General features: G+C 39.0%; 1 protein-coding gene across 1 annotated transcript in view; it reads left to right on the top strand.

Annotated features, from left to right (window-relative positions):
• Positions 1–16204, top strand: part of SLIT3 (slit guidance ligand 3) — a 195073-nt gene that overhangs the window by 119943 nt on the left and 58926 nt on the right. Inside the window, exons 19-24 of the mRNA XM_033141837.1 lie at positions 423–494; positions 665–736; positions 4104–4175; positions 7042–7205; positions 8984–9108; positions 12250–12347. Coding sequence (XP_032997728.1) covers positions 423–494; positions 665–736; positions 4104–4175; positions 7042–7205; positions 8984–9108; positions 12250–12347 — 603 coding nt within the window. The remainder of the gene's footprint in view (positions 1–422; positions 495–664; positions 737–4103; positions 4176–7041; positions 7206–8983; positions 9109–12249; positions 12348–16204) is intronic.

Raw genomic sequence — 16204 nt, 5'->3', positions numbered from 1 at the left:
AAGACCAGTAGAACTCTCCACGGTAGGCTGACTTCCCAAGGTAAACATAAATTTGTCAGGGGTCTCTAATTTTGTGTTATGCCACACTCCCCATTATAACTTCAATATTGGCAACTTTATGACTGGTGCCCCCACAGCACTTGCTCTAAATTCAAAGCATTCTCACTGGTCAAAAAAGGTTGGCAATCTCTGCACTAGACACATGGAGGAGTTGTCAGCGTAACTTTGTTTGAAATTTCAGTAATAAAATTTTCTACCTTTTACAGTATTTGGTTTGGTTTTCTGACAGCATTACATTCTTAGATACTTGGTCCTTGTTGATTTTTTTGCTTTGAAACAACTTGAACTGGCTTTGACCTAACTTTAAGAAAAGACTTATTTTCATTGCATCAATGACTTTTACTTTGTGTATTTTTCTTCAGTGACTTAAGCAACAACAGCATCAGCATGCTAGCCAATTACACCTTCAGTAATATGACACAGCTATCAACACTGTAAGTACTTAGTAGTTCTGGCATACACTGTAATTGCTGTTCAATGTGAGATCTGTTGCATTAACTAAGCATTTAATGTTTCTGAGTTAATGAATTCTGATTTCTGTTCTGCTTTTCCTTCAGTGAATCAATGACAAAGTAATGCAACCTGTGTTCTTTTATTATCCCAGGATCCTGAGCTACAACAAGCTGAAGTGTATCCCAGTCCATGCGTTCAATGGGCTTAAGTCTCTCAGGGTGTTGTAAGTATTGCTTGTTGCCTGTGGCTGGATTATAGTTTAAGAGGCTGCAGGTAACAGTAAGATTTTTAACGAGCAGATGGCTTTCACTTGAGTCACCACATCATGCTCATTTCCAGACAATTAGTTCCAATGTACTTGCGCTGAGATATAAAATAGCCTGTAACCACTGTTCAAAGGGGGATGTTGGACTTTTGTGTAGAGAGCGAGATCCTTTTGAGCTTTAAGGTGATTATTAATTTTGAAGATGCTTGAAATGCAGACTATCTCTGGCCCAATGCTCAGGGATAATGAGAGCTGAGGTCTGGCAACATCTGAATGGCCACACGTCCCCAACCCCTGTATTAAAAACATACATGTTCTTATGCAGTATGGCAGAGGCTGATAACTAGCATTGCCAGAAGACCAGTCTAGGATCAGGTGCAAGGATTTTGAACCTCTTTCCCTTCTTGGCTGGCTCCAGTACAGTTCTGTATGCGCCTGTTCTAGGAATAGAGAAGGGACTATAGGAAATAGATCATTCATATTTGCAGCAGCTGCTCTTATTTTCTGGAAGGAGGTTCATCACTGCCAAGTAATAAATGGAGCATAAACTTCCAGAAGCACATGGGATACACTTCCTACATGTTTCTAAAAGCTTCCTTTCTCCTTCTTTCTGGCACACCAGGCAATGTGCCACTCTGACATATTCATAGGCATTGTTGGGGACATGTGAAAGGAGGCAAGGGTGAGTTGCAGGTCATTTGAAGATGCAACCAGTAATCTGCCGGCTGATGAGGCAATATGGTAGTCTGTTTTGCTGAGGGCAAACTTCACACACAGTGAATTTCTGTACATTAGCTGGTGACTCTTTTTCTCATCTTTTGAGAAATACTCTGAAGTCTTGACTAGTATATTATTTGTATATCAAGGTTCTAGATTCTAGGATATAGTAGCATATGTTAACCTTTTTTATATGCAATTGTGCAAATGTTAAGTTATGAGCAAATCAAAATTACCTATATTTTTCAGGACATGGTAAAAACTCAGGCCCAGTTTTATAAATTTAGATACTGGCCTGCTTAGAAGACTTGCTTCATCATATCTTGGAACAGGCATTTGTTCTAAGAGAAACAGAAGTGGGAAGAGGCTTTTGCGCTAAGAAAAATAGGAGTGAGAAAAAGGGTGGGAGCTCTTCCACATCTGTGCAAAAGTGAACTGACGCATGAATGAGTGTCTCTCTTTCTGAGTTCTGTGCATTTGGAAGCCTCTGGATTGATTTGATTTATTATAGTCTACAAAACTCTGGTGTCAGCAACAACCCTCGCCACATGTCATCTACATTGTTATTAAAAATCAATTCTCCTGGGGGCGGGGAAGTGCTTCTGAGCGACAGTGTGCAATCTGTTAGTGTCATTTATTTATTATGAGGATTCCCAAGAGAACCTCAGTGAGAAATAATCAACAAAAGCATTTCCAGGTTTCTTTCTAGAAAGTTACAGGTGGGTAGCCGTGTTGGTCTGCCATAGTCAAAACAAAATTGAAAATTCTTTCTAGTAGCACCTTAGAGACCAACTGAGTTAGTTCCTGGTATGAGCTTTCGTGTGCATGCACACTTCTTCAGATACACTGAAACGTATCTGAAGAAGTTTCAGTGTATCTGAAGAAGTGTGCATGCACACGAAAGCTCATACCAGGAACTAACTCAGTTGGTCTCTAAGGTGCTACTAGAAAGAATTTTCGATTTTGTTCTTTCTAGAAAGGATACATAGCTCATTGTCTGTCTGGGTTTGATGTGCAGGTAAAGAGTCCTTTCCTAATTGTTTTGTTTGCCAGAAATTTGCTCCATCAATATTAAAAGGGGAAACTATCTTATCAATCAAAATACATGCCTAATTCTCAATTCAGTTATAGGTATTGCAGTGGGAGCCTTGTCCTATAGCTCAGAGGCTGGGTTCCTCTTAACACATCTTCATATGTTATTTTTTTAGGAGTATGCTTAAGTTTCTAAAAAACTTAATAGTGTGAGTGTACAAAGAGATGTTAGATAAGACTTGTTATGCAGGTACAATCATAACAATATATCTCCTTATAGTGTGTACACTTTGTAATGTGGATTTTGCACTGGGTGATCAAGCTGGAGTAGATTCAACTAAGCCCGAGCTATTTAAGCTTTATCAGATCAAAACCAGCTATTTGAATTGGGCCCAGAAACTAATTGGCAGCCAGTGCGATCAGGCCAGGACTGGTTTTATATGCTTAAACCGTCTTACCCCAGAGAGCAACTTGGCTGTTGAATTTTGCACTAGCTGAAGTTTCCAAACTGTCTCCAGAGGCAGCCCCACGTATAATGCAATGCAATAATTGTTGTATTTGTTTGAACTGTTTGGAATACTCTCACAATACAGTGCCTGTTTCAAACATTATTGAGCTAGAGTGTACCAATAATTATAATATTGATTGTGTTAAAATGGTATTAATAATGGACTACATTTGCTACAGCTCTTTACTGCTGAAAGAATGGCTCACAGTTAAAAACAGAAACACAGAATCACAAGATAATATATTTATCTCTTGTTCTTCTTGTTAAGAATAAAGTCCAAAACGTTAAACTAATATCTGTTTAAATAGTCCGCAAGAGAAAGCCAAACAAAAATGTATGTAAATTCTGTGAATCAGCACAGAGATCATGTCACAGGATCATGTGGTTAAAGCTAACGTGTTCACACTTAACCACGTTTCGAGACAGTTTCAGATCCTCAGATAAGTGGTTATCCCAGTTAACTCTAAGTTTGGTGGATGCAAATGCTGGCATAATGATTAATTACTGTTGCACCTAACGGTTGAAATTTGTGCTGCAGAATGGAAGGAGCGGAGAGGCAGTCTGTGATATCCTGTATCTTGGTTTCATATAATATTGACAATTGGTTTTACAATCCAGTTGTCAATATTGTATCTGCAACAGATTTGTTGATTAGAAATTAGAAATGGTAAGTTTTCCTGATGATACAAAGGTCTTGAAATAATTCCCCAGTTGGTCAAAATCTCAGATATTTTTATTTTATGGAATGGGTATCTGAAAGTATGTGTTAATAGTTTGCCCCGGAACGCCTTCTTTAGTATTCACTGTTATATGAAATTGTATCCCTTTGCCCTCTTATGCAAGGCTTGATGAAAGAGCTTACAATCTATGAGTGATTTTCCCTTGGTTTAAATAAAAAAGCATCTTCCTCAAACCACCTTATCTTTAATTTGTGAAGGCAGCAAAATATGTTGTTTCCTAAGTTATGTATTGAATATGCCTCAAAAAGTGGTTAAAAACACCTGCACTTCTTAACATAATATTTGGTCGAGCTGCATTCTAACATTGTATTATTCCCTTCTCTCCTAGGACTCTTCATGGCAATGATATTTCCAGTGTTCCTGAAGGGTCTTTTAATGATCTTGTGTCACTTTCCCATCTGTAAGTACTGTTACCCTCAATAGAGTAGGATTTGTACAGCTATTTCACATTGCGGTTGCATTTAGTCTTACCAGCACTGAGCAAATTTCACCTTCAGAGCAAATCTGAAAACTAGCTACATTTGAAACATTAAGCAGTGACTGAGGTTAAATGAAATTTTCACCAAGTTTTTAATACTTTAAAATATTGTGCACATTTTTGATGCAAGATTTTAATGCCAAAATGTCAGCAGAATATGAAAGGGGTGAATTTGTCTAAACTGATGGCGTAGGCAAATTTACATTGTTCTAAAATTTCTGGCTCAAGTAAATTAGATCATCAGAATCACTACCATGATCATAGGGTTTGGGTCTTTGGAATAGACTTTTTAATGCAGTATTCAGGAGGTTTTTGTAATATCAGCTCTTAATTAGCTCCTTCATCCAACCTCTACTGCAAATAATGAGTGTAAAGCCTGAAAGCCTTGTTTTGGAATAATATATTCAATGTCATTTCATTATTTTGGTTTAGCAGAACCATGTTTTATTAGTAAGAGTATATATTACCACACATAGGCTCCTATCATAAATATGTTTGGGTTTGTTATAATGTATTTTAACTGTAAAGATTATGACCTCATGTTGAATTGTCCAGCTTGGAAAACTGTTGTTGCCTTTTGAAATGAATAGAAGCACTTGAATCTACCAGATCCTTATTGTAGGCAGCCAAATGTAAAGCATGTACATTGCAAATTTTAATAATTGTTTGGTTTGATTTGAAACCCACCTCATCCAAAATGCTTCAAGCAGCTCACAATGTATTAAATAATAAAACATTTTATTGTCATTCTAACTACCCTCATCCTACCTATTCCCTGGTCAGTAAAAGCCAACTGAACACAGCAAAACATCAGACATTAAAAGCTTTGCTATACAGGGCTGCCTTCAGATGTCTACAGAAACTCATATAATTGACATCTGATGAGAGCTTTCCAAACGGCAGGCACCACTACCAAAAAGGCCCTCTGCCTGGTTCTCTGTAATGTCACTTGTTACAATGACGGAACTGTCAACAGGCCTTAGAGCTGAACCTCTGGGTCTGGACTTCAGGGTCTGTGGAGGAGATGCTCATTTGGCTATACAGTGCCGAAGCCATTTAGGACTTTAAAGGTACTGTTCTAGGGGAGTCATTTCGAAATTTTACCTATTTCGCTTGACTGGAACACACATTTACAGTATCATAAGCCACCCCTTACTACAGCTCTTCCTCCTTTAGATGTCTCTCTGATCTCATTCTCCATCTCAAGATCTTCCTGAGCATTTGGGCAATTCATAAGTGTATGTTTGTGGAACTCCAGATACATGCTTGTTCAACAGCTCATATATAGTATAGTAACTAGCTCATATATAGTATGCCAAATTATTTTTCTTATGTGAGAATTTATAAACGGGGTACATTTGGCCCCTTTCAGGGAAGATTGCTGTTACATTTACTTAATGTTGATGGATGAACCCCTGCCGGTAGTTCAACTCATGAACTCTCAGCATGAATTTGTCTAGGGCAGAATTGTTTAATCATTCATGTCTCTGGAATTACATTAACAACATTAGTGGAATTTCATCTGTCAGTATTCCATCTGCTTTCCCCCAAAAAACATTTTTTAAGCATGAACTCTGTTTTAAGAAATTATTTTTGTTATCTCCAATGGAAAAAGTATACATGTAGACTTAATTTTTGATCATTTTTGTATGTGTAAATAATTTCTTAACTTTCTCTGTAGGGGATGAACCCATCATAATGTTTTTCTTCTGCAGGAACCATAGCTAAGCGCTCCTGTGGAGTAAAAACTTTGTTAGAACCAGCAAAATGCCACTGGGATCATACCCCTTAACCTTCAGATCGTTCTCCCAAAACATTCCACTTGAACTGCAAGAGTTTATTTGCTGATCAATTCAGAGTTTCAATAAAGTAAAATCTTAAGTGGTCTTACAATGAAGTTTTTGGTAGAAGGCATAGAAAAGTATTGTAAAGTATAAGTTAAGGCCAATATGTCCCCTACAGAGATATTAAAGCCATTGTGCTTTACAGGATAAGTTGACTGACCAGGTAGTGGGAGGGTGAGGAGCAGTGAGAAACAAAATAGAGAGAGCTTGTGAAGAATGAACATGTTTTCTCCTCCTACGGTCCTGTGCTTCTGGGACTTAGTATCTTCAGATCCTCTGAAAGATATTCATGATTGGACCATGCAGTGAAAGAGTTAATTGCCACCTCTCTTTTCTGAATAACACTGAGGTCTTACTTCTCCCAAACCAGAATGGGTTCCTAATCCAGAATTAGGGAGGGAGGTTTTATGATTCCTAGATGTTGCTGTGGATAGACATGGTTCTGCTTCATCTGCATTCAAATTAGCAGTGACTCTGAGCAGGGTGGGTTTCTTTCTATCAAACTGAATGTGGTCAAGGCTGCCTTTAAGGCAGGCTAGGTTGAGTATCACCTGAATGGAAAACTTTATTTCCTTACTTATGATCTCCAACTGTGAGCTGTTAATTCTCAAGGACAATGGTTGCTATGTTTAGGATATTATTAGTTCTTCAGTCTCCTCTATAGCAGAAAGATGGGAATTTGTGTTGAAGCTGTGGAGCAGTAGTACACATGAGGAATGGTGGAAGAAAGAGAATTGATGCTTTGATGCTGCAACTGGCCAAATAACATATCAAGAGCCAGCATCAGGGACACAGATTAATGGCTGACCATCAGAAAGTTTTCTTTTAACCACATGTCCGTAAAATGTTTTATTGTTTAAATATTTCAATATGAGACAAATAGTTTTAGGGATTCTCTGAACAACTGTTGGTTATAAATGCGCCTGTATTTTAACCCACCTTAGGGCACTTGGTACCAACCCTTTGCATTGTGACTGCAACCTGCGCTGGCTTTCTGAATGGGTGAAGGCAGGCTACAAAGAGCCAGGAATCGCACGATGCAGCAGTCCAGATGACATGACAGACAGGCTGTTGCTTACAACACCAACCCACCACTTTCAGTGCAAAGGTAGGTACAAATCATTAGTGTGCTGTGTGCTCTGTTATATACCAGGCTTCTTACTTCATCATAGGAAACTGCCTTACCTGGCTTTGGGAAGGTAGGATGAAGGCTCTAGTATACTGATGACCCCTCACACCACTTTCTGAAAGTCTGTGTGGTATGGCTGGAAAGAATAAATAAATGGAGAGTGGGTTTCATCTGCTCTTCATCTATTTATTTATTTTCCCCCACACCACACAAATCTGCAGTCACTAAGTTAATTACGTATAAGTGTGAGTTAACTGTATTGTCTTTATTTGTATTTGCCAAGGAAAATGGCAAAAAAATCCCTTCTAGATAAAACTGCTTCACCATGTTTTAACACAAAGAATTTGACTGCAAACATTTGGCTTTGGTTAAACATTTTCATCTCTCATGCAAAGGGTTTCACAAATTTTTCGCTTTCTAAATCTTACTGATTAAATATATTAATGCAAAATAAATCATCACTCATTATTGTTTGGCAGTGTATGACAAAGATGTTACCGGCATTTTTGTTACTTATTAATGTAAAGCTCCTGAGCCCCTCAGTCTTTGAAATCCTCTTGCTTCCATATTGGCAACATGCATAGCTATAGGCTGCCTCCATATCCATCACTTGGATGTGCAGAAAGACACAATAGATTGTAATTGCATCCAGTGAAGAAGCTTCCTGCCTTTCAAACAGTTTGCTAAGATAAAAGTCTCACATGTATTTTCATAATTGCTCTATGTAATAAACTATGAGGCTCCCTTCTATATGTGGAAAAATGTGTGAGGTCTCTGTGTATGTTTGTTTTAATGCATTTTTATGCTTTTAATTACTGTTTACATTTGTAGCCTTTTTAACTACCATGAGGAGTTAAAGAAACAAAAAGGTTTCAAGTTGAAAGGGAACCACTTACTATCTGTAAATAGAAAACATGACATTCAACTATTTTGCTTCAAAATTGTGAAATTGAAAAAGAAATGTCAGGCTTAATAACAAGATATGCTATACACCGTTGTAGCTTTTCTGCCCATCTTACTTTGCTGCCACTCATGCCATACTATTGCTAAGCTGTAAGAACCACAGAAAGTCTCTTACTCTTCCTATGCTACAGAGAAAAGCATACAGTAATCTATATTCCACCCCTGAGTTGTGGCTCAGATCTCTAAACAAGCAATATATTTTATTGCAGTTGTGGTAACACATGTTGAGCTGAAGGTGCAAAACTCTAACACCTCAAAGGATCTTAGATGGGTGGAAATTTCAGGTCAGGAGATAAGTTTCTGTTGCGGCAGCTTCCAAGTTTAATTTCCCTAAATTATAAGCTCTGGGCTGAAGGGAAGCAAGTAGCAAACCAAATACTTCCTATTAGTGTAAGATACATCAGGCCCACTGAAAGCCTGTACCTCTGCATTGTTATCATGCTAGGAGGGTTCCATGGTAGCAGCAAAGAGGACAATACACATACAAGTTTTGGTCTTTCAGTTTTTGGTTTCACCACCACTACCTTTTAATAGTGTATAAACTAATAATTATCAGCACACCTAAGGAGTCCCCTCCATTATCTGGTAGTCCATTTTTCTACCCTACAGACTGGACCACCCACTATTATTAAAGAGGTTGGTGTCAAAGATCCAGCTGATCCGTGAGAACAGGCTCTTCTCTACTGTCCTTTGCCTTGTCTTCCTTACTGTAAAAAAATATGTCAATAAAAATAAATGTTCATTACATAAACTGTACACACACATTTTTCAGTTGTGCTTTTGTTTCTTTTTAGGAGTTGTTGATATAAGTATTTTATCCAAGTGTAACCCTTGCCTATCCAATCCATGCAAAAATAATGGGACTTGCAGCAATGACCCACTGGATTTTTATCGATGTACTTGCCCGTTCGGCTACAAGGTATGATAACAGCTGGGCCACACCTCTCAGTGGAAATTTAATTTGCCTTTCGACTACTTAAGTAATGCAGTGCAGCAATGGGGATGGTGTTTATGATGAACAACCTCTGCTAGTGATGCATAGGTGGCAGAAAATAGTATGGGATATGAACCTGGAGCATCTGATTATTTGGGATGAGTGCAAAGATGTTTCAAGGAAGAAATGACATTTCCTGGGCTCCTTTTTAAATGCTATAGTGCCCAGCTGGGGAAACTGCTGTCCAGATGTCAGGTAATGTTAACACATTTCATAACTTTTCCGTTTCATACTGTCTTGAGATTTTGAAGACATTATGTGTGTGTACATACTAATCTAAAAATACTGTTGCATCTGTATGGGCCATATCGGATGGTATGGAGTAGAAGAGCAACTAGTACCAGAGACATGGGAGAAAGAGAGTAGAAGCCTTCTACAACCCTCAAGAAAACCCCTACATTGTTGCCACATTTTTTTTTACAGAAGTGACATTTGACAAATTCAAATGTGAACCATATGAAAAGATAATTCTCTTTGTACCAAGCTGTTATTCTAGAGTGTCATGCTAATTCAGTAACAATACCTTGCTTCCTTCTCACCAACCAGCACCAAACACGTCTGTCCATCTGGAAGCTATTTCCTTTACCTTGATAAATTATATTGAGTCTGCCCTTTCAGCATTTGTTATTCCTTGTTTGATGCTGATGTGAAGAAAATCTTGTGTGGAGGAGTGCGTTGCTATATCAGTTAGATGGCATGAACCCTAATCCAAGAATGGTTGCGCTGAAAGAGTTTAATTGATTATTTAGTCAAGAAGATGTAGCAAGTCTTTAGCTGCTTGTGTTGCTTCAGATGAAAGTAGTCACAAATGAAGCAAATGAGTGTTGAATTAATTGAGTAGAATTCAGTGGATAAAGTCTTAGACACGGAACTTGGGGACCAATTGTAGCTAGATTAAGGTAGCTTTCCCCAGTCTGGTGCCATCCAGAAGCTTTGAACTTTAACTCTGATCATCCCTCACCATTGGCCATGCTAGCTGGAGCTGATGGGAGTTGGAGTCCAAAACATTTGGAAGTCACTGGGTTGGTGAAAGACCAGCTTAGAGGATATCTACGTTCATTTATGTTCCTTGATGAGCACTGTAGTGCCTCACCAGACATAAAAGAAGCATCCCCCAAAAGTAGATCAATATTAATTGAATGAACTTCTGTAAGCATGGATCATAAAGTTGGTGTAATACCACTTTTTAAATCTTTCTACCATGTAAATGAGTAGGAAACCAGAGTAAAACTCTGCTTAGACTTGATAGGGGTTGGATGTGTTGAAGTCCCAAAGTCCTTGGCTGTGCTGAGAACTTGCTTTCTTTATATCTGTAACTGAATTTGTTTGCAAGCAAGAAATTCATAGTTCAAGGGGAACTACTCCCAATTATGGGTGAGACAGAGAAGTCCTGTGAGAGCTCTCGTGTCTCCCTTGTGAGACGTACTCTAGCTCCACACCTTTCTTAGGTGGTTGAAATTGCAGACAAAGCACTTTCCTGAAACATCAGATTCAAAGCACTGCTGCTCTCATAAGCAATGCAGCCATTTAACAATGAACTCAATTTCCCTGATGCACTCTGTCACATTCTTGCATCTGCCCAACAAAGGTTTCAGAGTGTTATCTTTAGCAAGAAAGATCTTATCAGATCCAGGCTGTTTTTTGTCCTGAGTAGATTGGTGATGAAATGTGTGAAAATGTGGCAGCATAAACTGGCTGAAATGCTTGCCCTGATAGAACAATCACCTTAGTATGATGTCAGTTTCCTCCCATCGTTTTGTGCCAATAAGCATTAGTGAAGCAAACTCTATATATTTATGTACTGTCAAACCATGTGTATAATAAGGGTGGGAAACATCACACCCAGGGGCTGAGGCTAGATGTGGCCTTCCAGGCCTTTCTATCTGACCCTTGGGTGTCTTCCCAAGCCACACAACCTCACCAGTCCTGCTTTCTACCCCACCTTAAGTGTTTTTGCCTAGCTAGAATGTGTCCTTTGATAATATTTATCACTTACTTGCATGGAGGACCGAGAGAAGTGTGTTAGTGCATGCAGAATCTCGACTACTGTATCTTCACTACACACTTCATTTTGCCTCTGGCCATGCCTATCACAGGGATGTAGCCACTAGAAGGTGGCCCAGAAAAGCAGGTGGCCCTTGAACTGAGGAAAGGTCCCTGTTCTTGGTGCAAAGTTTAACACTGCTTAATAAATCAGATAAAATATTTCTAGCTAAGATATAATCAGCCTTTTCTCTTCCTTTGAAGTTATACTTTAAAGATACAACATTGAAAGTATCTGAAGAGCAAATAAATTTAAGCTTTATCTGGTGTTGTATGCAAAATACAGTCTCCTTGACTTGCTTTTAAAATTTATTTATTCATTAATTTAGTGTAGCTTGTTGTAGGTGTCCTTTTGTGTGTATTAGTGGGCATAAATGACACATTTGATTACATAGGCAAAGATGCCAATCTGACAACAGTTTGATCAGCTTTGATTCCACAAGGATAGTTAGGTGACCAGTAAGCAAAGCAGCTTGTCAGAGGTGTTTGTCAATTGAAAGTTTGCTTTTAGGTATAAACACTAACTTGCTTGGTGTCTTTAGGTATAGGTATAAACACTTTAGGTTTAGGTATAAACACTAACTTGCTTGGTATCTTTAATAAATTAACTCTGCTACAAAGATAAAAGTCAATAGTACATAATGCTGCTTTGCTGAGATGTTGTTTAAGTTACAAACACGATGTATCTTGCCTTATGTCTCGTATATATTCATTTCTTATTGCTTATGTTTGATATTTTACAAGTGCATTACTATGTAGGAAACAACTATCTGTAAGTGATAAAATAACTACCGGTATATTTTCGATTCCCACTTGACTATTTCTTCTTCTCTTCTCAAAACCCTACTTTAAGGAAAATGCTTTAAGGAAAATGCAATAGGACTGGATGATCTCTTTCTGAAGTTTGCATCCTTTATGTCTCTTAATGAGAAAATGCAGGCAAGGGGAGATGAGAATCAGCGTCTGCATCAAAGATAAAATAGGGCTAACCATTTTACATGGACTTTTTGTTGTTGTTGTTAGGGTCGAGACTGCAGCACACCTATTAATGCCTGTATTCAGAATCCCTGCCAGAATGGAGGCACTTGCCATCTTACAGACGCACTTCAAGATGGATTCAGGTAACCGAAAACAAATTGTGTTAAAACAAAGATAGTGGATAATGCAATTTAGCTATCATTATTGTGAAACAGAAAAGGCTATCATACAAAAACGGCCCATAACAGAAAATTGTGTTAGGTAATGAACCAAATAAACCTAAGCATTTTGTTCTATTGTTTTGAATGGGTGTGTTAAGCACATACTTAACTCTCCCATTCAAAACAGTTGGAATTACAATACTTACAATACCTCTCGGGCCTAATGGGAGGCCGTGGTGGCAGAAGGGCCTTGCCCCCCCCCTACCCGGAAAGAGGCCACCAAACCCTGCGCCCCCCCCCCCACGTCTGGGAGGGTGGAAGCCGCAAGCAGCCTAGTGCTGAGGACGCCCGCTGCCCACCCGGGCCTAGCGGAGTGTCCCACAGCGATCTGTGGCTGCAGTGGGGCCTTGCAGCCACACCGCCAATCAATAAAGCTGGGGGGGGGCGCTAAAGCAGCCCAGACCGACCAGCATTGAAGGTAAAAAGGGGGCCAGTACTTACCTGAATCCGGCCGCCTGGACGCGCTCCTAGCTCTCCTGAACCTGAAAAGAAAAAGGACCAAAAGGGGCCTGGCTGAACGGCTCAGCTTCTATTAACTGGCCATTGACCCCACCCCCGGCCGGCTCTCCTTTGTCTTACCTGGCCATGGGCGGGTCAAAGGGGCCGACTTTAGGCTGGTGGGTGGCACCCGCCCAGGTGACCCTCGCTTGGTGCCGCAAACCCTGCCCACCTGGGGAAGGGAGGGCGGAAATTACAATACTTACTTTTGGCTGGATCATCACATCAATTTGATTTCACTGTGACGTGTTTTCCTTTAAAATAGGCTACCTTGTTATGAAAGACTATGTTAGGTTCTTGTTATATAAAGTGCTTGAAATAGAGATGCTGGTGAAACTCATTCGTCAAAGTTTTTGATATGAGTTAAGGAGACTCAGAATATGTGATTTAAAGAAAAGGGAGACATTAGGCACCACAACCTCTTCACAGTGTGGATTAAAATCTGATGCAGAGAAACATTCCTAGCTGACACTAGTGGTGCTCTAGACAGAGAGTCAAGGAGTGGGGACTGTTCTCCCTTTGGTGCCTAGCACATTGCACTGCAGTGTACAAGACAAAAGGATGCCATTGCCCTTTTGGGCAAACTGTTCCCCCCCCCCCAATAGCTATTTAAAGGGAAAGGGTTTGAGAATTGGGGGACAGGTGGGTGGGAACTCCAAGGGCCTTCCGGCGGTTCCCTCACTGTGAGAAGTGAAATTACATGGAACCAGGGAGGGCCTTCTCGGTAGTGGCACCCACCCTGTGGAATGCCCTCCCATCAGATGTCAAGGAAATAAACAACTATCTGACTTTTAGAAGACATCTGAAGGCAGCCCTATATCGGGAAATGTTTAATGTCTGATGTTTTACAATTTTTTATATGTGCTGTAAGCCACCTAGGGGGGAATTTGACATCACTAAATTCAGAACTTACCGGCACTGGTTTTTTCTGTTTTATTTCAATTCACTGTGTAGATTCTGCTGGCAGAAGCAGAATTGCATTCCTACAACCCTTGTGTGTCAAGATGAGCAACTATTATCTCATGTGCAAAAGAGAAAGCCCCCTTGGAACTTTCTGTTGTGTGGCCTGTGAAAGAAATTATATATTCTATTCACTCCCCCTCTCACCTCCCAGAGAAACATATAAATATATAAGCTCAGCTGCCAAACTTGTCAAATCTTTGCTCTTGTAGAGGGAATTTTAAGCCAAAGTGTTTCTCCATATGAAATGCCAAGTGATTTAACTCCCAAGTTTCTGTAGTCACAGACAAGAAAATTATCTTTTGAGTAATGGGAAGGTGATGACATAAGCCAGGAAATTCACCCTGTTATGACTGAAACTCCATCCTCACACCCTTCCTTATCCTGCTGTTTGTAGGTAACATAAGGGGCCTAAACAGCAGGTGATTTCACTACTCCTATCTACTGTTGTAACATGCTGCCACAACAGTGTCAGCAAAGGGCATGGGATAAAATGAAACATTGAATCAAAATCTCTTTCAGGTTTTTAACAGTAAACAGTTTACTCTAAAGTTGTATTTTTCTTCATGTAAATTTACATTTTTTTGTAATAAAAGTGTCATCTAGCTCCTGGTTTAAGGAACAGCAAACAAAGCTAGATGTGCCCATTTCACAGTTTTTATTTGCTTCCTCCAGGAGCAATTGTTGATATTTCTGATATTGTTCTGATCCCACTGGTACATATTTTAACAGTTACATTTTTAGAATGTGTCTTTGTGTTCAGGGCTGTAGAGGTTTATCCCAGCATTGCATTTTGAGTTACAGGTGATAATAATATATAAAATTAATTAACATTAATAAATAGATCAGAATAAATACTGATTTCCAAATAATATCTACTTATACACTTTTGTGTCAAAAGTTGCCCAGTGAGAAATAAGTGCCACAAATATCAGGAAGGTGCTATATTACTACCTTGCTGTTTTTACCAAGAATGAATAGAAACCTTCCTTCATACCAGCCCTTGATCATTGCTAAAGCCTTAAGAGTATCAGATAAAATCAAACTGCAGAAAAGCATTTTTATGGACTGTTGATATGAATGGAAAAGGTTTAAGCATGTGTTTAACTAATCCATTGAGATATATGTTACTCACAAATATTTAATTTTAGTTGGAACTTGCCTACTGTGATGAAGTCTATATAGCTGCTGTGCTGAGTGGATATGTTATTTCTTCAGCTGAAGTGCACCAATGTGCTTTGCATTATTCCAATAATACAAAGTTCACTTAAGGTTTTTTTTTTAACTTAACTAATAGATTTTGCAGTGTTAATGTTCCGCAGTTGATGGATGAGTTCAGTGTCTATGGGCTATTGAGTCTGTCCAGTTGATATGCAGGTGTGTGTAGTTATTTAGCCAAAGGGCTCTAAAACATTTGCTATTTTGAACACAACAGCTGATTTGTAAACTGCAGTACATCTGGCCAGCATTCATCTCATTCAAATACTAAATCACTAGATCAGAGCATACTAATATACATTAGTACATTTAACATAGCCAGCCATCTCAAGTTCTGTTAAGATAAAAATCTTTTAAAATTTATGATAAAATAAAAATTCTGCTAAGATAAAAATCTTTTAAAAGTTTATCATTAAGTTCTGTGCTGTGTATTCAATGCCCCTATATTGAGATGCATGTTTTTTGGTGAAAATGCAACATTCCTCTGGTACCTTAAAGGGTTTAGAGTTTGGCCCAATGAATATGTTTGGAAAGTGCATGGCTACTACAACTTAAACAAACAGATTGTGTGGTTCCCATTCAGTAGGGAAGATGTGTAAAGAATCTTCCAACATGATTCAGCCAATTACACTCATGCTAAGAGAAATACCCTTTCTGGGAAGGAATATGCAGCCATAGTAATTGGTCCTTATTGTGGCTTATGTAATCAGCAACTTCCTGAAACCTCCCACTCTAAAGCCTTGTACACACAACTCCTTTTTGCCACTATAATTAATGTTATAAATTTCCATAACAAAAAAATCACCTGTATCTTTCAAAACTTTCAAACCCACCAACATGGTGATGTTGTGAAAGCTCTGACTCTACGGATTGGTAACCCTATTCAGTAAAATATAGCACTGCATGATCCAGCTGCTACAACTTTGTAGAACATATAATCACATCCAGGAATGGGGGAGGGAATATCTCTTCCTTAATTTGAGTTGTTAATATGGCATATGTACAGGCCTCTAATCTCTTAATTCACACATGGCCAAACTTGGCCTTCCAGCTGTTTTGGGACTAAAACTCCCATCATCCCTAGCTAACAGGACCAGTGGTCA

This window comes from Lacerta agilis, chromosome 2 (assembly GCF_009819535.1).
Source record: "Lacerta agilis isolate rLacAgi1 chromosome 2, rLacAgi1.pri, whole genome shotgun sequence".
Taxonomy (NCBI): Eukaryota; Metazoa; Chordata; class Lepidosauria; order Squamata; family Lacertidae; genus Lacerta; species Lacerta agilis.
Note: the sequence above shows the minus strand (reverse complement) of the source record. Positions and strands in the feature narration are given on the sequence as shown.